The sequence below is a fragment of the Neophocaena asiaeorientalis genome, unplaced genomic scaffold (genome assembly GCF_003031525.2).
Source record: "Neophocaena asiaeorientalis asiaeorientalis breed wild unplaced genomic scaffold, Neophocaena_asiaeorientalis_V1.1 scaffold22, whole genome shotgun sequence".
Lineage (NCBI taxonomy): Eukaryota > Metazoa > Chordata > Mammalia > Artiodactyla > Phocoenidae > Neophocaena > Neophocaena asiaeorientalis.
The window spans coordinates 386,504-409,095 of NW_020174422.1; the positions used below are offsets into that span (position 1 = coordinate 386,504).

At 36.8% G+C, this 22,592-nt stretch overlaps 1 protein-coding gene across 4 annotated transcripts in view; it reads left to right on the forward strand.

Moving 5' to 3' along the window:
- The window catches only part of SEC22A (SEC22 homolog A, vesicle trafficking protein), a 72,666-nt gene that overhangs the window by 38,621 nt on the left and 11,453 nt on the right, over positions 1 to 22,592 (forward strand). For 3 of the 4 annotated variants that reach the window (XM_024756513.1, XM_024756514.1, XM_024756516.1), the window contains exons 5-6: positions 7,282 to 7,397; positions 20,376 to 20,441. In XM_024756513.1, coding sequence (XP_024612281.1) covers positions 7,282 to 7,397; positions 20,376 to 20,441 — 182 coding nt within the window. The remainder of the gene's footprint in view (positions 1 to 7,281; positions 7,398 to 20,375; positions 20,442 to 22,592) is intronic. The other variant, XM_024756515.1, reaches the window with a different exon arrangement.

Here is a 22,592-nt window from a genome sequence, read left to right on the forward strand (position 1 = left end):
ACAGTTCTTTCTCTTTTTCTTTTTTAATTAATTTTTTATACAATTTATAAAGGTTACTTTCCATTTGCAGTTATTACAAAATATTGGCTATATTCCCCATGTTGTATAATACATCATTGAGCCTGTCTTACACCCAATAGTTTGTACCTCCCACAGTTCTTTTTTAAGGGAAATTTGCACATATTGAAATGTATAAATATTTGCTATATGGTTTCAATAAATGGATACAGTTGTATAAACCACACTGTTTCAAAATGTAGATTTTACTGTTATTCAAGTATGGCAAGGCCAACAGATTAGGAGGCAACAGCTGTTGAAAAGATAGTTCTCATGGATCCCAAGAGAAGGGAGCACAGCACCAGCAGCCACATGGGGAAGTGCCAGTGAGGGTCAGGAGGCAAAGGAGCAGGAGGGAAATGTGGGCAAGAGCCTTTAGTGTGATTTCCCCAGGAAGGAACTGGAGAGGCAGAGTAAGCAAGTTTAGGATTGGCTAGTTTGAATACTTTTATTGAGCTGTGGGACATAGGGCTCTTTGTCTGATACCTGACCCTGCCGTGATTTGGGCAGGGGAATAGTGGCCCTGAGTGTGAGAACCCCATAGAGCAGATAGTTAGGAATGTCGGCTCCAGATTAGGGGTTTGCTTATGAAAGGCACTCTTGCAGGCGAGTTGTTTGCTATCTCTAGGAATTAGATAGTCCTGGGACGGGCAGTCCTCTAATGTCAGCAAGGCCCCAAGATGTCAAAGTACCAAAAATACAGAGTAAAAAACCATGATTAGTACATTCCCCTATCACAATGTAGACCATTTCCATCTCCCCAAAAGTTCCTTTGTGTCCCTTCCCAGTCAGTCTCTGCCCGACTCCAGACAACCAGTGTTCAGATTTTTTACTTTAAATTAGTTTTATTTGTTCTAGAACCTGACATAAACAGGATTATATCATGTAATTCTTGTGTTCCCCTTCTTTTGCTCAACACGTCATATGTATGTGTTGCTTGTCTCTTTAATTTGTTGCTCTTTATTGCTGAGTAGTAGTCACTGTGTGAACATACCACAGTTTGTTTATCCAGAGTGGATAAACATTGGACATTAGCTTGTTTCCAGTTTTTGGTTATTGTAAATAAACCTGTTATAAACATTCATCTTTTGTTGACATATGTTTTCATTTCTCTTGAGTAAGTATTAGGAGTGGAATTGCTAGGTCAAGGGTTAGGTGCATGTTTAACTTTTTATGAAACTGCCAGTTTTTTGAAATAGTTGTGCCATTTTACATTCCCACAAGCAATGTATGAGAGTTTTGATTGCCCTGTATCCTCACCAACAATTTAATGTTGTTATTCTTTTAAATTTAATATCCTTTAAAATTAAAAAAAACACTTCCTGAAACCCTAAACTTAATACCCTTTTCTCAGTTTCTTTGACACCTCTATTTTTAAGATAAATACTTGGTTAATCAGCCTTTTTTTCAATCTATACAATTTTCTAGACAGTTTGTCAATTGCCTGAAAATGCTGCTGTATTTGGCTGGTACCCCACAAGGCAAGTAGATTTCTCAATCTCTTTCTCTTACACATACACACACACACCCCTCACAATCTAACAAGTATTTATTGCTTTATTTTCTCCAAAGTATTATGCTAAATATTGTAGGGCATTTTATAAAGATAATAAGCACATTATCTGCTTTCAAGATGGGAAAAGCAAATAAAAGTCAATAAGTAAAATACAAGGTAGAATGCAATACATGCTCTAAAAGAGAGAAAAAGGAAGTAACACTTTTAGACCTTGGAGCCTTGAAGGACATGCAGGTTTTGACAGGTGGTGATGACAAGAAAGGGCCTCATAGTGAAAAGAATAGTATGTTTTTGAACCATACAATTAGTCTCATTTAGTCATAATTTAGTAATAAATTATGCTCATTTAGATAGAACTGACTTGAAATCTCTCTCTAATGTTCGAAAACCTTTTTCTCCAGATATTTTGGGCATCACTGAATAACTGCACCTTCTGAACTTTATCTTTGACTCAGAACATAGACACGTATTAGGATGAGGTTTGAGGGTTAGAATGGTACCATCTTTTTGAATCCTCATTATGACTGTTCTGGTACTCTGTTTCACCAATTATTTTTCCTTTCTCTTGATTATTGTACTTCATCTTCACTGAATTTTGTTGTTACACCTATAAATGTATTAAAATCTCCCTCCTCCACCCCATTACAGGGGGAAAATAACTCTTTTTCAATCCTATTGTATCTGTCAAGCTATCATCCTGTTTTCCTCTCCTGTAACTGCAGAAGTGTTCACTTACTGCTTCTATCTCTTACCTTCACCAGTTATTTAACCTTTTGCTGTCTGAATTTTGCCTTCAGCCTCTCTTCTGAAACTATTTTATGAAGGGTCGAAACCATCTCTTAGTCAATAAATCTAATCTTTTTTTTTTCTTTTTCAGTTCAGATTGTCTTTGGCCTGTCTGCAGGCTTTGTAAGTCATATCTTTCTTCTTGATGGTCTCCCCTTCCTAGGCTTCTGTGGCTCTTTCCTTTTCTGGTTGTTCTACATCTGTCTTCCCCCCTTTAAAGGTAGTGTTTACCAAGGATTTGCCCTTGGCCCACTTCTTTCATTGGTAATCTCATCTGAACCCGTCCCATCATATGCAGACCTCATCTGTTTCTCCAGCTCACTGCTTTTACATTCTTCAGTTGCTTATTAAACATGCCTCACCATCACTTCAAGTTTGATATGTTTAAAATATCTCCATACTCGATCAAACCTGAGTTTCTTCCACTGGGTCTGTTAATAGCACCCTTATCTTTCCAATCACCCACACTTCAAACCTTGGCATTTTCCTTGATTTTTTTCTCTTTTGTTTCCCACATCTAGTTAGTTGCCGAGCCTAATAATTTTAGCCTCTGTGATCTCTCTCCCCTCTTTCTTCTTCTCTACTTCTACTGTCACTATCCTAATTTAGGTCCTCATTTCAGTAAGTCTTTTGCAATGACTCCCTCATGAACTTCCTAATACAGAATTGTAGAAAGAGCATGGGCTTTTCAAACCCAAGTGCTAATTGTGAAGATGGCACTTACTAGCTGTCTGGCTTAGAGCAAATTATTTAACCTCAATTTATAGATGAGAAGATTCAGACACAGAGAAGTTAGTCATTCTTAACCTCATGAAGTACGCTGTTTCGAAGGATAAATGGGACAGTGTATACCTAGTGAGAAGGCACTAAAAAAATATTACTTATCTCTCCCTACTTTTAATCTCTTTACAACCCATTAACAGATTAATATTCTTTTTTTTTTGTTTGTTTGTTTTTTTGTGGTACGTGGGCCTCTAACTGTTGTGGCCTCTCCCGTTGTGGAGCACAGGCTCCAGACACGCAGGCTCAGCGGTCATGGCTCACGGGCCCAGCCGCTCCGCGGCATGTGGGGTCCTCCCGGACCGGGGCACGAACCCGTGTCCCCTGCATCAGCAGGCAGACTCTCAACCACTGCGCCACCAGGGAAGCCCCAGATTAATATTCTTTAAGCAGAGCTTTAATCGTCAATCTCTTGCTCTTCCGTGTTTCCCCATTGTCTAATTTGCCCATAATTTTTAGCCTAGTGTTTCACTCTTAATTTGCTTCAGCCTCCCTTTCTGACCTTATTTCTTCCTACTCTTATAAACATCTTTTTGAGCAAAACAAAACCAGTAGCAATGCCCCATAGCAAAGTGGTTAAGAGCATGAGTTCTAGAGTCAGGCTACCAAGATTTAAATCCCAGTTCCTTTACCCAATTTGGGCAAATTTCTCAATCTCCCTAAACCTTAGTCTCCTGTCTGAAAAAAATAGGATAACTATACTGCCTACTGCATTGGGTTCTTGGAAGGATAAAATGAGATTATGTATATAAAGCAGTTGGTGCCTGGCACATTGAAAGCAGCCACTTTTAGAAGGATTAGTAGAAGGAGTAGCAGTAATAGTTTTTGTTGATGCTGTTATTATTTGCTTCTCCCATTTCCATCTCCAGGCTCTTCATATTCTTTTCTCTGCATGGAATGCAGTTCTTCCCATTTGTACCTGTCTAAATTTTAACCATCTTTAAAGATCTCCCTTGGTTCTTGTGTCACCACCTTTCCCCTAGTTATCTTTCCTTTTCAGAATTCTCTCTTTTAGTTTAGAATACTTATTACTTTCATGTGCTTATCAGTCCATTTCCCTTTAAAAGACTAGAAGTGCCTTGAGGGCAGATTGTGTAATTCATTTCTTTTATCCTCTAAAACACACCATCTTACACAGAATCATGACAAAAAGTATTTGCTTAATAAATATATTAATTCACTATAACCAATAGCCCTTTTGTTCCAAAGGATTTACTCTTATTTCTTTAGGAATTTTTGTAAACTCTCCATTAATCATTGGTACATGAAAATTTTAATTTTGTCATGCAAATGAAATTATTGGCCTCAAGGAGACTAATTAAAGAAAAAGCATTGTAGCAGAAGACAATAATAGCAAAACAAAACAAAAACTGACCAGGTGACACTGTTTTGAATTCAACAAAATTATTTTTTTCTACATCGCCTCTTATTTCTTCATTTCTTACTGTTCCAAATCTGCTCTGTACCTAATAGTACCTATCGTGGTGCCAGATTGAGGTGTGAAGTAAGCATTTGTGGATAACAACTGATATAAAATCTGTTTTATGAAATAAAGAATATCATATAACATAATACATTAAAATGTGATTAAATATCTCGTTCAATTTGTTAAAATGAGAAAGTGTCACCCTCACATTCTGTGCAGATGGAGTTTTCTCTTAGTAAGCATTCCCACAGTTCTTAGGAAGGGGGTAGGGTGGGAGTGGGGGAATCTCCACTTGAGAATTTCCTTTCTCACGGTGATTTGGCACTTCTCCAGCCTATCCTTCAGCATAATGTGTGCCTTGTCCTTGTTAAAGGAGGCTTGTCATTTGCTTTCATGTCTTTAAAAATATTTCTGGTCATTTGAAATAATTTATAAATGGTATACTATCATTATAAAGAGAGTGCTCCAAGGGCAAGAGGCAAGTGTTAGCAACTGAGTAAATATTTAATTTGTATAGACATTTATTTCTTAAATAGGTATTGATCAACACATTAAAATGGTAATATTTTTCTGTTCAAGAATGGCTGTTCCTTACTTGACCACAAAAGGCTATGGTTCTTCAAATGTAAAATGGATAGCTAGTGGGAAGCAGGCGCATAGCACAGGGAGATCAGCTCGGTGCTTTGTGACCACCTAGAGAGGTGGGATAGGGAGGGTGGGAGGGAGGGAGATGCAAGAGGGAAGAGATATGGGGACATATGTATATGTATAACTGATTCACTTTGTTATAGAGCAGAAACTGACACACCATTGTAAAGCAATTATACTCTAATAAAGATGTTAAAAAACAAAAAACAAAACAAAAATTATAATTATGTGACATGATAGAGGTGTTAGCTAACACTATGATGGTCATATTGTAATATACAAATGTATCAAATCAACACATCATACACCTTAAACTACAGTGTTATATGTTATTCATATCTCAGTTTTTGGTATGAAAAAATTTTTGATTGAAACTTTATTGTAGCTTTATTGTAATAGTGTTTTACATCTTGATGTATATCTGTTCAGTTTTTTGTCTGTTTCTATGTATGCATGTATGTGTGTTTATATACATATAAAAGTGACATTATACCATACACACAAATATATATACTATAAATAAGTATGTTTTTTAAAAAAAACTCATGATAACTGCATTAATTGTAATGAAAATGTAAATTAAAACTATGGTTAACTTCCAAGTTATATTAAAAAGAACGATAAGGATGGAGTGCTATCTGAATTCTCATTAAAAAAATTTTTTTTAAAAAGCTATGGTTCTTAATTACAGTACAGAATATTGTTTGGCTTTTTTGTAAGGTAAACTTGCTTTGTATACTTTAGAAATATTATTTCTATAATCTATTTAGTTATCAGGTGTCTTTATGCTTGAGGCCCTTGTTAAGGATCTCTTTTTTACTTAGAGCCCAGTTCCCCCTTACTACTCAGAGGGAGTGGGGAAGCATGGAGGGAGGGATGTAAAACATGACTAATTGATAGACCAACTGGATAGATTTTCAAATTGCGAGATTTTTTTCTGTAGTGATAGAAAATTTGGTATCAGTACTTTACAAAGGCATTTAGTTTTTTGTTTTCATATTAAAATCTCAAGGAAATTGATTAGGAGACCAAGCAGTCAGCTCGGGCACAGAAGAAATTTAAGAAAACTCATCCTGTATTAGGTGGATTTTCTGCTGAACCTGGGGAATAAATACTTTTTTGCGACATGTGGGTTTTCGTGTTTTTATGAATTGTTTAGGGAAGCTTTTCTGCTGTAATGGCTGAATATAAGTTGCAAAGATTTAAGCCCTTCCTTATATTAATGTCCCACCTCATTAACTTCATTGTTAGGGCTTTTACACTTCAGTGATTTAAATAAAATGATCTAAATGTAGTTCTGTTGTCCTCTCTTTCTCCCTTTTGAGGTCTAGATGATTATGTATTTAGTTTTGTGTTTTCATTTAGACTCTATAGTTAATTCTGTTAACTGCAAGATGATGAAGGGAAGCTATTGTATTTCTAAGTATCTTATGCTGCAACTTCTTCAACTGTTGTTTTAGCTTTTTTACTTTCAAATGGTCTTCAGAGACCAGGAACCTCATAACTATAAGAATCCATTCTACTGTAGAGTCCAGATGGGTGATTATAGATGAGCTTTCACATATATCCTGTGGTATTTATAGAGCTGGAACCCAGATAAGGAAAAGCTTTGCTTAAAAGCAAGCTATGTTTGTCCTTAAAACTGTTTTCTAAGCATTTTCAGAAAAAGTTGGAATTATGTAGTGAATTTCTGAGCAGACTCACCTTTGCAAATATTTGCAGCTACTTGTAAATGGTAGACATATTTAGGCATAAGGGTTTTTCCTGTATGATTTACTGCCAGATATGAGGACACCTTAGCACTGTATACCCCAAATGCAAATTAGGTGTCTTTGTTAAAAGTGTAGAGAAAAAGAAGTTAATTTGAGTTCAGGGGAATTAAGCTGTCATGTCAGATATTTTGCATTTTAAAAAATATTTAATTTCTAAGGTGCATTATTAAATAATTTTATGAAGATTCATCTGTATTTGACCCCTTTAAATTGAGCATTGAATTTCATTTTACATACCTGTAGGTATTGACGTGAGATATTGATGTTTATTCCTAATCACTTCTTTTATTTTCCAGCTCACCAGCGACTGGAACCAGCAACTCTGTCAGGGATTGTGGCATTTATCCTTAGTCTTTTATGCGCAGCTCTGAATTTAATTCGAGGCTTTCATGCCATAGAAAGTCTCCTGCAGGTACTGTGCTATTTTTGCAATTTCAGGTGACTATGCCTTTTGATTTTACTTGTTACACAATTGATTTAAATTGATTTGGGTATTAGTACAACTTAAAATGCATGCTCAGATTTTGTATTCTTTATACCTACTCTAGTTTCCCCTTCCTCTAAAAACACTGATTTCTAGTTGACTTCTTTGACCTAATTAACACATATTTATTTATTATCTACTCTCCCAGGAGGTACTGTTTAGAGGTATTCTGGGGACACCAAGATACGTGTGACGAGGGCCCTGCAGTCTCAGACCCTAGAGTTGAATTGGGGAGGCAAAGAAGTCCACAAACAAATGCCAAGTACAGAAAGTTTGGAAGAGGAGTGGTCAGTGTGAGTCAGGATAGGAGAAGGAAGCTCTGTGGTGAGGGAAACTCTGGGAGGGGTGAGCGGGACCTAGAAGGATCTGAGTGGACAGAGAGGAGTAGAAGAGGGCATTCATGGCCAGGTTTTTGTCCTACCGCTGGGTATTCCTACCTAGTTATCTGCTCCTTTTCCTTTTTTACTGGTGGCTGCCTGTGAAATCACTAATTTCTTGAGATATTGCCAACTATTTTGTTATCCAGAGGAGTTTCTTCCAGAGAGTAAAGCTATCAGAGTATACTTTTTCTCTTATTCTTTTTGTAAACTTTTGAAACTCCCTTTCTTAAAGTTAAGCACATCTCAGCCTTCCTTTCCGTGTTTCTAATCACTTTCCCTGAAGATTTTTTTGACACTCCCATGTTGTAAATTAGTTCTCTTTTTTTGGCCAGTATTAAGCCAAGAATATCATTTGTAAAAACCCAATCAAGACACCTTCTATTCTGTTTTTAAATAGCTGTTAGTTTGGGGGAATACTCAAGAGAGTGCCATTTTGAGTACCCTCTGAACATCCTCAGCCATATGAAGCCAATAGCTGAGGACATCACAGGTTCCAGGCAGCTGAGCTTTGCCTGCAGGGGGGTTGGGGGTCTTTTCATGACTTCCAAATTCCTCTCCCGAACATCCTGGGCATGCAGGTAAAGCCCCTCTTCCCTTTCAGGCACAGGACAGCTGGCTATTGTCTCTTGTCATTCCTGCCCCTGTTCCTTAGCCAGTTAGCTTTATTCCAGCAGGATTTCAATTTCGAGCTTGTTAAACAACCTGCCAAAAAGAAACAAAGGCAATTTGGAGACTGCTGACTCAAAATACTAATAAATAAGATCCTCTCTTGCCTTTTTTTTTTTAACTTGATGTAGTGGAAAGAACAGTAGCATAGGAGTGTGAAGAGTTGATTTTTGTTTGTGGAAGAAAGAGAGCGAGAGAGAGGGTTGGCTCCAGCTGAGCTACTGATTAGCTCGGTGACCTTGAGTAGCTCACCTTACTTTCTGGTCCTCAGTTTTATTGCTTATAAAATGAAGGAGAAAGGTGGATTTGATGAGTATTTCTCTAAGTAAAGGACACATTTACACCTGGTTACACAATAGATGACTTTAGGTGGTAGAGAGAGAAACATTTTTAATTTTAAGAGTTATGTATTTAATGTATATTAATGTATAGTGTCTGTGTTTGGTAAGGGATACTAGTTTCTGTTAATGGTAGAGATATGAAAATTTCCTTTTAAAAGAAATTAATTTTAATAAAAGTCACCTTTATGACATATCTTAATAAATAATGGTATAATTAGTATTTAGAGTTGTCAAAAATTATGAAGGTGGTTCTGTGAGGTTAAAATTTCATTGTTAAAATAATTCTCTGGTTGTTTGAAATTGGCAAACTAATAAAGGGAGGGAGCAGGCCTGGGTAGAGGAAAGGAGAGCTTTACCATCCCTGACTTAGAAGACAGTACATAAGTTGCAGAACCTGGCGTTTAGTCTGCATGATTTTTAAGTTAAAATTCAGGCAAGGCTGTCATATCTCACAATTTTTTCAGGCACTCACATCCTATCCTTCCTTTTCCTGGACTGATTCTTTCCTCTGATTCACAACTTCAAAACTAAGCAAGTAGTATAGAACGGATGAACAACAAGGTCCTACTGTATAGCACAGGGAACTATATTCAATATCCTGTGATAAACCATAGTGGGAAATAATATTTTTTAAATGTATGTATATGTATATCTGAATCACTTAGCTGTACAGCAGAAATTAATGCAACATTGTAAATCAACTATACTTCAGTAAAATAAATTTTTTAAAAAACTAAGCAAGTAGTATAAACTACAGCTTTTCATGGCTTTTGAGCTGTTATCCCTGACTAATGCCTGCCTTGATTCCTAAGTGTTTCATGTTCTCCCTCTGATCAGTAATGTCTTTGCCTCATCACAGTTGAGGTTTTCAGAAGAATAGTAATATGATTAAACTACTGCTTATGTGTAACTAACTGATAGCTCTGAGACTTCTCAGCCTACTTATATTTTAAAAAGACAACATTACAAACCGGTATCTCTCATGAACATAGAAGCAAAAGCCCTCAACAAAATATTAGCACATTGAATCCAACAGTGTATTAAAAGTATTATACACTACAACCAAGTGGGTTTTATTCCAGTTTTGCAAGGCTGACTCAACATTTGAAAATCAGTTAATACAATCTATCACATCAACAGCTAAAGAAGAAAAATCATATGGTCATATCATGCTTTTTTGTCAGAAAAAGCATTTGGGGGCTTCCCTGGTGGCACAGTGGTTAAGTATCTGCCTGCCAATGCAGGGGACACGGGTTTGGGCCTTGGTCTGGGAGGATTCCCACATGCCGCAGAGCAACTAAGTCCGTGCACCACAACTACTGAGCCTGTGCTCTGGAGTCCGCATGCTACAGCTGCTGAGGCCCGCGCTCCTGGAGCCCGTGCTCCGCAGCAAGAGAGGCTGCCACAGTGAGAGGGCTGTGCACCACAGCGAGGAGTGGCCCCCGCTCACTGCAACTGGAGAAGGCCCGCGCGCAGCAACGAAGACCCAATGCAGCCCAAAATAAATAAATTAAATTAAATTAATTAACAAAAAGAAAAAGCATTTGACAAAATCATGATAAAACTCACAGCAAACTAGGAATAAAGGGGAACTTCCTTAACTTGATAAGGAATATCTACAGAAACCCTACAGCTAACATCATGAATGATGAGAAAGTACATGTTGTCTTCCTAAGATCAGGAACAAGACAAGGATGTCCCCTATCACCACTCCTATTCAACATTGGAAGACCTAGTGAATGCAATAAGACAAAGAAAACGAAAAGTATACAGTTTGGGAAGGAGGAAATACAGCTGCCTTTATTCATAGATGGCATGATTATTTATATAGAAAATCCCAAAGAATCAACAAACTCCTAGAACTAATAAGTGATTGTAGCAAGGCCACAGGATCCAAAGTTAATGCATAAATGTCAATTGCTTTCTTATATATCAGCAAGGAACAATTGAAATTTGAAATTAAAATTACAATTCCATTTATATTGCCCCCCCCCCCAAATGAGACACTTAAGAATAAATCTAGCAAAATACATAGAAGATCTATATGGGGAAACCATAAAACTCTGATAAAAGAAGGGCTACCATGTTCATGGATAGGAAGACTGAAAATTGTTAGGATGTTGGTTCTTCTCAACTTGATCTGTAGATTCAACACAATCCCAATCAAAATCCCAGCAATTTATTTTGTAGATATTGGCAAAGTGATTTTAAAGTTTATATGGAAAGGCAGAAGACCCAGAATAACCAACACAATACTGAAGAAAACAAAGAGAACTGATGCTATCCAATCTCAAGACTTACTGTTAAGCTATAATTAAGACAGTGTGCTACTGGCAAAAGAACAGACAAATAATTTAGTCAATGGAACAGAATAGAGAGCCTAGAAATAGACCCACACAAATATAATCAACTGATCTTTGACAAAGCAACTAAAGCAATTCAGTGGAGAAAATTTTCTTTTCAATGAATGCTGCTGGACAGCTGCACATCCACATGCACAAAAAAAAAAAGCTTGACACGGATCTTACACCTTGGACAAAAAAGTTAACTCAAAATGGATCACAGACCTAAATATAAAACAAAACTATAAAACTTATAAAAGGTAACAGGAGAAAACCTAGGTGACCATGGGTGTGGTGATGAATTTTTAGATCAATAACAAAAGCTTGATCCATGAGAGAAAAAATTGGTAAGTTGGACTCAATTTTAAAACTGCAAAGGACATTTTTAAGGGAATGAAAAAGATAAGCCATAAGCTAGAAGAAAGTATTAAAATATTTGCAAAACACATCTGGCAAGGACTTGTATCTAAAATATACAAAGAACTCTAAAACTGAAGAAAGCAAACAACCCAATTAAAAAATGGGCTAAAGAACTGAACAGACACCTTAACAAAGTAGATATACAAGAGGCAAATAAGCATATACAGAGATGCTCAACATCATATGTCATTAAGAAAATGAACATTGAAACAGCAGTAACATACCACTAAACATCTATTAGAATGGCAAAATCCAAAAAACTGACAATACCAAATGCTGATGAGGAAATGGAACAATAGGAAGTCTCACTCATTGCTGATGGGAAATCAAAATGGTACAGTTACTTTGGAAGACAGTTTGGCTATTTCACACAAAGCTGAACATAGACTTATTGTATGATCTAGCAGTCATGCTTCTAGGTATTATATACCCAAATGAGTAGAAAACTTACATCCACACAAAAACTTGTGCATGAATGTTTGTATCAGCTTTATTTGTAATTTCAAAAAGCTGGATGCAGTTAAGATGCCTTTCAAAAGGTGAATGGATAGGGACTTCCCTGATGGTACAGTGGTTAAGACTGTGCTTCCAATGTAGGGGGCATGGGTTCAATCCCTGGTCGGGGAACTAAGGTCCCACATGCCGTGTGGCGTGGCCAAAAGAAAAAAAAAAACCAGAATACACCCAAATAAATCCATCATTAAAAAAAGTGAATGGATAAACAAACTTCAGCAATCCATACAATGGAATATTATTCAGTAATATATAAAAAGTGAGCTATCAAGCCAGAAAAAGACATGGCTAAACCTTAAGTTCATATTGCTTAATGAAAGAAGCCAGTTTGAAAAAACTATATACTATATGATTCCAACTGTATGACATTTTGAAAAAGGCAAAACTCTAAAGACAGTAAATGAAAAGATTTGGAGGGAGAGAGGAAGGGATAAATAGTAGGAGCGTGAGATTTTTAGGGCAGTGAATCTGTTCTGTACCTTACTGTAATAGTGGTTATGTCATTATACATTTGTCAAAACCGATAGAATGTACAACACAAACAGTGGGCCCTAATGTAAACCATGGACTTTAATAATAGTATGTCACTATTGGCTCATCAGTTGTACCCCCTTAATGCAAGATGTTAATGATAGAGGAAACTGGGTAGGGGAAAAATGGTTATATGGGAACTCTACTATCTGCTTCATTTTCTGTAAACCTAAAACTGCCCTAAAGATAGCAGTCTATTCACACGTACATACACACACACACACACACAAACACACACACACACACATACACACATATATACACTTGCTTCTTGCCTCTGTCTTAGAGTCTACAATTTCTGTAGAAGCTTCAAGGGTTTTTTTGTTTGTTTTAAGTAGTTCCTTAAAACTGTGGTGGTAGGGTGTGAAAGCAGCATGGGGTACATTTTGGATGGAGAAAAGGTTAGAGTGGTCTTTTTCATAGTAAAAGTAGTAGATCATTTATAATTTGGGCACTCTCTGGATGCTTGTATCTTTGAAGATGTGTCTTTCTGATGGTTGATACGGAATTCTTTCTTTTTCACTGTCGTCCTAGACTAAATTCACTCCAACAGCACTGCTTTCTCACTTGACCCAGGGAACTGTAAATTGGTCCAGATGGGATTTTTAGCTATCTGGGAACTAGGGACACCTGCTTATTCTGTTCTCTTAGCATTGTTTCAAATCTTTGTTCTGCCATAACCCACATACATTCATCAACTCATCAACAGTTGAGGTTCCTAAAACAGTGATGCTTTAAGAGAGCAGTGAGGAAACAAGAGTGCAAAGTTGGGGGAATGTAGTCCACAGGTACTTTGTCACTCATAGGTAATTTTAAGGTATTTTCCAGCAAGTTCTGATCCTCACCTAAATGAGAAATACTGCTTTTGGAAATTCACTGGACCAAAAGTAGGGACCCCATTGTTCCAGTTATTGGGGATTTTACATCTGCATAGAGATAATGTTCTGGTAAGTGACTGGTGCTTGGAGATATGCTTCCTTGTCTTGTTATGAGAATAATGAGGGAGTACTATGTAGTGTTGGATTCCGTGTCCTAAAAGATGGAATGGACCATAGGCAAACAAATGGAGATGAATGTCAGAATGCAGAGGGCACTGTGATAAACTTAGACCTCTTAGCAGGATAGGATTAGGGGTGCAAGCTAGATTAATTTCAGTGAGTACATCCTTTATAGCTTGAATTAACCTGAAAAAAAATATACACGAAATTAGGGGCCTGAGTTCTCTCCCTTTTAATTTTCCCGCATTAGCACCTATTTTATCATTGTTCATGACTTGTACTGGTTAAAAGGTCCTTTTTATTCTCACTAAAGACATTGAACTTAAGACATACTCTTAGCCTTCTCTCTGGTTCATCATTGTACTTTGTGTTAGGAATAATCTCTAGAGTCGCTGGTTAATTTTTGGTCAGTAAAGTAGATCTTTTTGAGGTAGTCTGCTGTGTAGACTTGAATGCAAAATCCAGGACATGGGGCTTAAACTTTTATCTGTTCTGAAGTTACCTGTATTGGTGTTAACTCAGATAGATCATGGTGGTGATAGAGGAGGTGGAAAGACAGTACCTAAATTAAGTGGCCTCAACATTTCTTTAATACTTGATTTAAGAGCAAAGGATTTATTTGGGGATCATATTTTTAGATCTAAATGAAAGTGTGTAGTGTATTTCCTGAGTGTGAGCAATATATCAATATTAATTTAAAGTTTGCTTTCTTGGGGCTTCCCTGGTGGAGCAGTGGTTGAGAGTCCACCTGCCAATGCAGGGGACGCGGGTTCGTGCCCCAGTCCGGGAAGATCCCACATGCCGCGAAGCGGCTGGGCCCGTGAGCCATGGCTGCTGAGCCTGCGCGTCCAGAGGCTGTGCTCCGCAACGGGAGAGGCCACAACAGTGAGAGGCCCGCATACCGCAAAAAAAAAAAAAAAAATTAAAGTTTGCTTTCTTAAGGCTGTGAATTCTAAATACTCTTCTTGAATGCTAAAAATGATTGCCACGTTTATCTTCTAGTATGTAGCCTGGTGCCTGAGGCATGTTTAAATTTCAGAACCCACATGAACCAACATACCTGTATAACGCTGTTTGAAGCTTCAGCACAGTTTGTTTCTTCTAGATTAATAACTGCCTCTTAGGGTGACAAGGAGGGATTTATTAAAATGTGTAGTACTGAAGTTTTTCTTTGGTATCTTGAGTTCAGACTGAGGAGGTTTAGGGTGAATACAGTTTCTTTTTATTAAGTTGGTGAATTTGATTTGGTGTTCACAGTAATGTGTAAATTAGATTATTTTCACTCATTTCCATACTTTGTTCTGAGTTTAGAGATGTTAATAAGTTTATTGTGAATTGACACCTCACAAATGTATGAGCTTTTATCACACTGGGTTTCTTTTTCCTGTGTTCCTTTAAGGATCAACCTTGAAGCAATGATCTTAATTAAGCTGATGCCAACCTAGAAGTAATTCGCACATGGTACATTAGGAAAAAATATGAGTATTCTGATATAGCAGTAGAAATGCTGACCTGGAAGTCAGAATACCTGGCTGGATCCCCTCTGCCAGTTAACTAACTTTGTGACCTTGGGTTGGTTATTTTACCTTCTTGGAGCTCATTTTCCTATTCTGCAAGAGGAAAGTTTTAGACTACATAGGCTCAAGGACCACTTCAGTACTAAGGTGCTAACTCTCTGATTCTAAAATTGTTTGTAATGGATACTACAACTAAAAGTAATCAACTTGCTTTTATTCCTTCAGTTCTTTATTTCCAGTAGATTTGTTACTACCTTTTAAAGAAATTACATACCTATTAAAGCTCACTGAAAGTTTGGATTTATTTAGTAGCGTAATATCTATGCTAAGATGCATTGCTTGCTTTCTTCTAAAAAAATAAATGTATTTTTCCTGAGTTTTATGCTCATTGTTAAAGAATTGGGGGAAAATGTATAAAGAAGAAGAGAAAAATCCCAAATTTTCTTGTTTTATTAATATATACCATATATATACGTATCATATCCATTATGTAACTTTGTGTCCTTTTTTTCACCTAAGATTAAAAAGTGAATTTTTCCCAATTATTACAAACATTTAAATAGTATCATTCTAATACATTTGTATGGCTATTATATGAAGCTTCTGCTTACCTCTTTATCATCACCTTAAAAAAAAATTCTTTCCCTTTATTTGTTATTTTTCAAGCAATGTTGGTAATCTAGCGTCCTCTGAAGGTGAATGTGATTTTTAAAAATTTGAACTCCTTACCTTAGCCCTTCCTTCCCCACCCCACCTTTATCCCTTCTTGTGTCGACCCTGCCCCCCCCCCACTCCCACTTCTGTCCATTCTCTAAATCTCTGCCCCATGTTTCCCCAACCTCTAGCTATTCATCTGTTTTTCATCTGCTTCCTCTCTACTGGCTCTGTTCTCTCAGCTCATAAATATGTTATAGCCTGCTGATCTTTAAAAAATGAACAAAAAACCCTAAAAAAAACCTCCTGATGCATGTTCCCTTCTAATATTTTGAAAGCATAGACTATGCCTGTTGCCCCCGTTCCCTTACCTCTGTTCTCTTAGTTTACTGTGATCTCTTTCCGCCCTCATAATTCTTTCAAACATCGACCATTAAGTTCACCAGTGTCTTTCTGGTTGCCAAATATTGCAGCCACTCTTGAGGCCTTGTTTGATGTTTCCTCTCTGTCTCATCTCACACACTGTTCAGTTCTTCCTTTTGAAAATAACTCATTGTTTAAATTCAAAAATAATGTTTATTTTAGAAAACTTAGAAGCAAGTGAAACAGCTCACTATTAATAGTTTGATGTGTTACTTTATTCTTCTTGACATTATCTCATTCCTTCCGTTCTGTGAAACAATTTTCTCCTGTTGTATTTTTTTCCTATCTCTTCTTGTTCCTCAGTTTATTTGGTAAACTTTCTTCCTCCACCTCTCCTTTAAAGAGTAGCGTTTGTGTCATGTCCTGAGCTTTATATTCTTCTAACTCTATACCTTCTCTTTGGATATTTTCATAACTTAAAGAGTTAATACATGTGTATCCACAAATATCCACAGTCACGCATACACACAGTAAAATGTGTAGATGGTAAATTTCAAAGCCTTTAATTTTCACAGTAAGTAATTCTCTTCCCATTTCTCCTCCCCAGAGTCAACCACTGGTGTATCCTTCTAGAGCGATTATGTGCATATGCTAATACATATGTATTTCTATATTTACTTATATAATTATTCTTTTAAAATTATTCCTTTATAAATGGCAGTATACTGTTCATAGTGATTTGCATCTTTTTCCACCTGACAATGTGTAGATCATTTCATAGCAGTATATAGAGATTCTTTTTAGTGACTGCATAGCATTTTTATTTTCATTTGTATCCCTGTTTTCCCCCACCACACAACATTTTATTTTGAAAGAATTTAAACCTACAGAAAGTTTTTAAAAAAACAATACAATTAACATCTACCTGTATACATACCTACCTTTCTTTCTTCTTTTATCTCTTTATTTTCTTTTTTTTCTGAATCATTGGAAAGTAAAATTGTAGGTATTATGACATTATATCCCAAAATTATTCACTATGTCTGTCTTAAGGACTAGGACATTCTCCTGCATAATCACAATACCATTCTTACACCAAAGACATTGAAGATCAGTGCAGTATTAGCTAATGTAAAATCTATATTCAAGTTGCACAATCAAAATTGACCCCGAATATCCTTTATATATACTTTTTTCTCTCTCCAGTCTATCAGCCAATCAAGAATTAAGCTTTGCATTCGGTTGTCATAGTCCTTTATTTCATTTAACTACTATTTAAATATATGACAACTAAACTAGAGCTCTAGGTTAAACTGTTCCCTGAAGCTGACTTAAATGTCTACTAAACATAATTATTTGGATGTGTCACTAGCAACTCCAAAATACCTTGTCCAAAATGAACTCAAGTTTTTTCTGCTCTCAGACCTACTTTTCCTCCTGTATCCCCAACTTGGTGAATGGTATCATTTAAATGTTGCCTGAATAGGAGACCTTGGAGTCATCCTAGCCTCTTCCTTCTTGAAACTGCACAAGCTACTCCCTTTGCCTGGAATTCTCTTCCTACCTTGTCTACTAGTCCATCCTTCAAAATGCAAATTAAGCTTTATTTTCTGTGCCAAACCTTCCCTGATCCTTTTTTTCTCCAGGTAGAATTAAATGTGTCTCCAGTAGGCTCCCGTAGTACCCTGTACACACTCCTATCCCATCAGTTACCACTTCAGGCGGGAATTGTTGCTCTTTGTATCTGCCTTCCTGTTTAGAGTTGAGCTTCTTGAGTTGCTGTTGACTTGTTTTCTGTCCTTGGTCTAGTAACACAGTACTTGGCCCATAAGTGTTCAATGAATGACTATTTATTGAATGGAAGAATATGTTTATAGATATTCTCTTTAGCAAGGGGAAATAAAGATTTTTCAAAGCTGAACTCAATTTGGCATGCATTTGTTGAATTCCTACTATGTGCACAGTTTCATGCAAGTAGTAAGATTTAGTTTCTGCCCTGAAGGAAGGTTAGGATCTCATTGAGAAGACAAGGCCAGTACATTAGAGATTTAAACAATATTGAAAGGTAATCCTAATTATCTGATGAATGATGCAGACAGTAACCTCTGGGAAAGAGAAGTTAGAGAATGTTTTTGAATACTTACTGTGTGTCAGTTACTGTTCTATATTTTTGCCAATGTTATTTCATTGAATCTCTACAACTTTTCAGAAAAGGGAATTGAAGTTAAATAAATAGTCCATGATCATACAGCTAATAAGTAAAGATTTGAACCCAGATCTGATTGTCCAGAAACATGCTTTTAAGTGTTCCAAAGGCAATTAAGAGAGTTATAAAGTGATAGTGTAAATTTAGGGAAAATACAGTATTCAATTGTAAGACAGTAATTAAATTATTATATAGTCCCACAATTAAAGGTTATATAATTATTACAAATTAAGTAGTTGAGAAATATTTAGTATCTTGAGAACATGTTTATGATATAGTGTGAAGTACTAGAAAGCAGTATGTAAAAGTATGATTCCATTTTTTTAACGTACATATATTTTTGTACAGAAAGGATTGGAAGGAAGTACCTAAATGGTTAATAGTAATTCTCCCAAAGTTGTAATATTATGGACCATACGAGTTTCTTCTTTGTAACATTCTGTTTCAGATTCTCTACAATGAACATGAACTTTTATAATCAAAAAAGATCATTTAATGGACTGAAGAAAAAACAATCAAGCAGAACTTATTTAAAAGTCTTAGAATTATTAAAGTAGAAGGGTTTTGTGTTGACCTTCCCTGCCTCTGGGATTGAACTGGCCTAACCATCCCAGACAGATCAATGGTTTCTATTTTAAGATCCTCTCACTAGGATAAGCCCCTTTCCCTCTGCCTTACAGGCACTTCTGTTGTCCAATAGCAAATGGAAAAGCAATTTTCTCTTTATATTATTTCCTGAAGACATGGTCGTGAGAGACACTCCCATGTCTTCTGGAAATTTTTATTGTATAAAGAGATTTTTTTTCTAAAGGGCCAAATTTAATGTTTCTACCTAGAAGAAAGAAATTTGATGCTCCTGCCTGGGCTTTATGTTCTACTTCATAAAAACATTGAAAGAAATGATAAATATAGATATTTAAGAGGAATCAGAAAGGAATAGAAAAAAAGGGTTTGTTACATGTCTCTATTAGTTTTCTTTTAAAAGAAATATTCTATGAATAATCTATCTCTGTTTTTTCTCTGGGTGCTTTTTTTTCTAGCATATCATGTACGACTGAATTTCCTCATTGGGATATAGCACACTCTAGTGGACAGTAGCTTTTCAGTTTGGGTTGTCTTTTTTTTTTTTTTTTAAAATCATGCCAGAGACTTTATTGGACAGTTCAGTAATGTGCTTACTAGATGGTAAAGTTTGTCAATATTTATTTGAGCCAAATAGTAATCCTATCAAGCAGGCTTAACTTTATAGGCCACTGGGGTGTTGTACTTTTTTTTTTTTAAATTAATTTATTTATTTATTTTTGTCTGTGTTGGGTCTCCGTTGCTGCATGCAGGCTTTCTCTAGCTGTGGCGAGCGGGGACTACTCTTCATTGTGGTGCATGGGCTTCTCATTGCAGTGGCTTCTCTTGTTGCGGAGCACGGGCTATAGGCACGCGGGCTTCAGTAGTTGTGGCACGTGGGCTCAATAGTTGTGGCTCACAGGCTCTTAGAGCGCAGGCTCAGTAGTTGTGGCACATGGGCTTAGTTGCTCCTCAGCATGTGGGATCTTCCCGGACCAGGGATCAAACCCATGTCCCCTGCACTGGCAGGAGGATTCTTAAACCACTGTGCCACCAGGGAAGTCCCTGGGGTGTTATACATTTTTATTTGGTTTCTTTAGTAGCAAGAAGAGAGGCTTTCTACGTTACATGGAAATTTGTTTCCATTGGCTTTCATCTTCTCTTGGATAAGATATAGTTGATGGGGAGGCCCAGACATAGAGGAAGACTGGTAGCCTTCCTCTACCTCACACTCCCTGGTTCTTATAATGTATTTTATGTTTCTATTTCAGGACTCTTGAGAATTTTTATATGCCACTTTTGAAAATTTTGACCATTTGTGCGTAAATGTTGTCATATCCTATCCCAATGGATTGTTTTTGGAAATGGGCTTGCACCAGAAAAAAAAAAAGTAATTTTTATTTTGCTTTTGCAGAGTGATGGCGAGGATTTTAATTACATTGTTGCATTTTTCCTTGGGACAGCAGCCTGCCTTTACCAGGTAGGTTCTCTCTGATTTTAAGAAACACTTTCCCATTATTGCTTGTTTCAGGTATCAATTCTAAAAATTTCTTGTGCACTTTAAATAAATAAAAATAATGTCTGAGTTTTTGCCCCTTTTTTAAATTTGAGCCTCTGTTAGCTTTGTGACCCTTCTGAATGGACATAGATCCCAGTGAACTCAGTGTTAGCCCTCTCCTGTACTGGGGCTTCATTGGCGGCAGGTCCTCAGCCTATGGCAGTAAAGACTATACTTCTAGATATTCTGGTGACTTATTATTCAGCTTCAAAGCTCTGCTTTTATTCCAGGTTGAGGATTTTGTACTTTGGGGAAAGTCTTTGAAGAGGGAACAGTAAAAGCAGGATTTTAGGATATTTAATTTAGCACTGATGAGTAGGATGGATTGTCAGAACAGAGAGACTAGAAGCAAGGAAATGAGTTGAGAGGCAGAATGTAATGAAAGCCTAAGTTAATGGTAATGGCAGTAGGGATAGGAAAAGGAAGGACGCTGAGAAGGAAGACTCACTAGGACTCAAAGACAGAATAGATCTGAGACTTTAGGAGGGAGGAGGTTTTGTACCTGAGAGATAGGGAGATACGTACTCCCATTTCTAAGAACAGAGGAAGCACAGATGTGTTAGGGAAGGGAGAGGTAACCATGCCAATTACCCAGATTCAAGAATGTCTTTGCTGGGCTTCCCTGGTGGCGCAGTGGTTGAGAGTCCGCCTGCCGATGCAGGGTACACGAGTTCGTGCCCCGGTCCGGGAAGATCCCACATGCCGTGGAGCGGCTGTGCCCGTGAGTCATGGCCACTGAGCCTGCGCATCCGGAGGCTGTTGCTCCGCAACGAGAGAGGCCACAACAGTGAGAGGCCTGCGTACTGCAAAAAAAAAAAAAAGAATGTCTTTGCTAAAACACGTTAGAGCAAGCAAGGCATTTTGACCTAACTTTTCTAAGTGGCACATTTCTCTGTCTTGCATAGAAAAACATTAGAAAGGTTCAGGACTGCAAATAAAAGACTACCTAAAACTCGGTAGAAGCCTTTAGGGAAATAAATATACATATATATATATATATATATATATATATAAATATATAAAGTACATGTACACTTTTTTTTGACCGCGCTGTGCGGCATGCAGGATCTTACTTTCCCGACCAGGGATTGAACCCGTGGCCCCTGCATTGGGAGCACAGAGTCTTAACCACAAGGGAAGTCCCAGGAAATATTTTAAATATATGCATTTGACTTTTATGTAAAAACATATTAGAAATTTCAGTTTCAGTGGCCGCATTTAAAAATGTATTTATTTATTTGGCTGCTCCAGGTCTTAGTTGTGGCACGCAGGATCTTTAAAGTTGCAGCATGCTGTCTCTTAGTTGTGGCATGTGGGATCTAGTTCCCTGACCAAGGATCGAACCTGGGCCCCCTGCATTGGGAGCGCAGAGTCTTAACCACTGGGCCGCCGGAGAAGTCCCAGCACCATTTTTTTTTCAATCCCCTAATTTTTCTTAATCATTTATATTAGCTTCAGAAATTTTTCCTGTAAAATTTGGCAGATTGAATTTAATTAATGACATTTCATGCAGGAAATGTAAAAGCTTGTATTCGTTGATGTCACAAGTACTTTAATTTTATGAAATATTCTTATGTAGATTTTCTACTTTAATCTCTACAGTCCTATCACACAGGGTATATATCCTCATTTTTGAAAAGGAAAAATCTGAGACAGTTTCAGTACTATCCTGAGGTCACATAGCCAGTAAGTGGTAGAGTCAGAACTCTGAGTCTTCTGATTTTCAGTGTCATATTCATTCCACTATATCATGCTGTCTCTAAGCAAAATTCCTATATTTACATGATTTTTATAATGCTATAAAGTTACAATTTAATAACTTTTATAGGCATTATTTCATATGATTCTAAAACAGTGTGAGGTAAATATTAACTTTAAAATAATTTCCTGAATGATTGTTCTTATAAAATATACTTTTAGCTGTTTTGCCTTAGTGAAATAATTTTAAATTCTAATAATAATGCAAAAATATGTTGAGCTCTTGCTTTGTGCTAAGCTCTTTGCTTTCCTTGTACCACTAAATCCTCAAAGGAAGCCCCACACTAATCCTATTATTATCACCATTTTTCACTG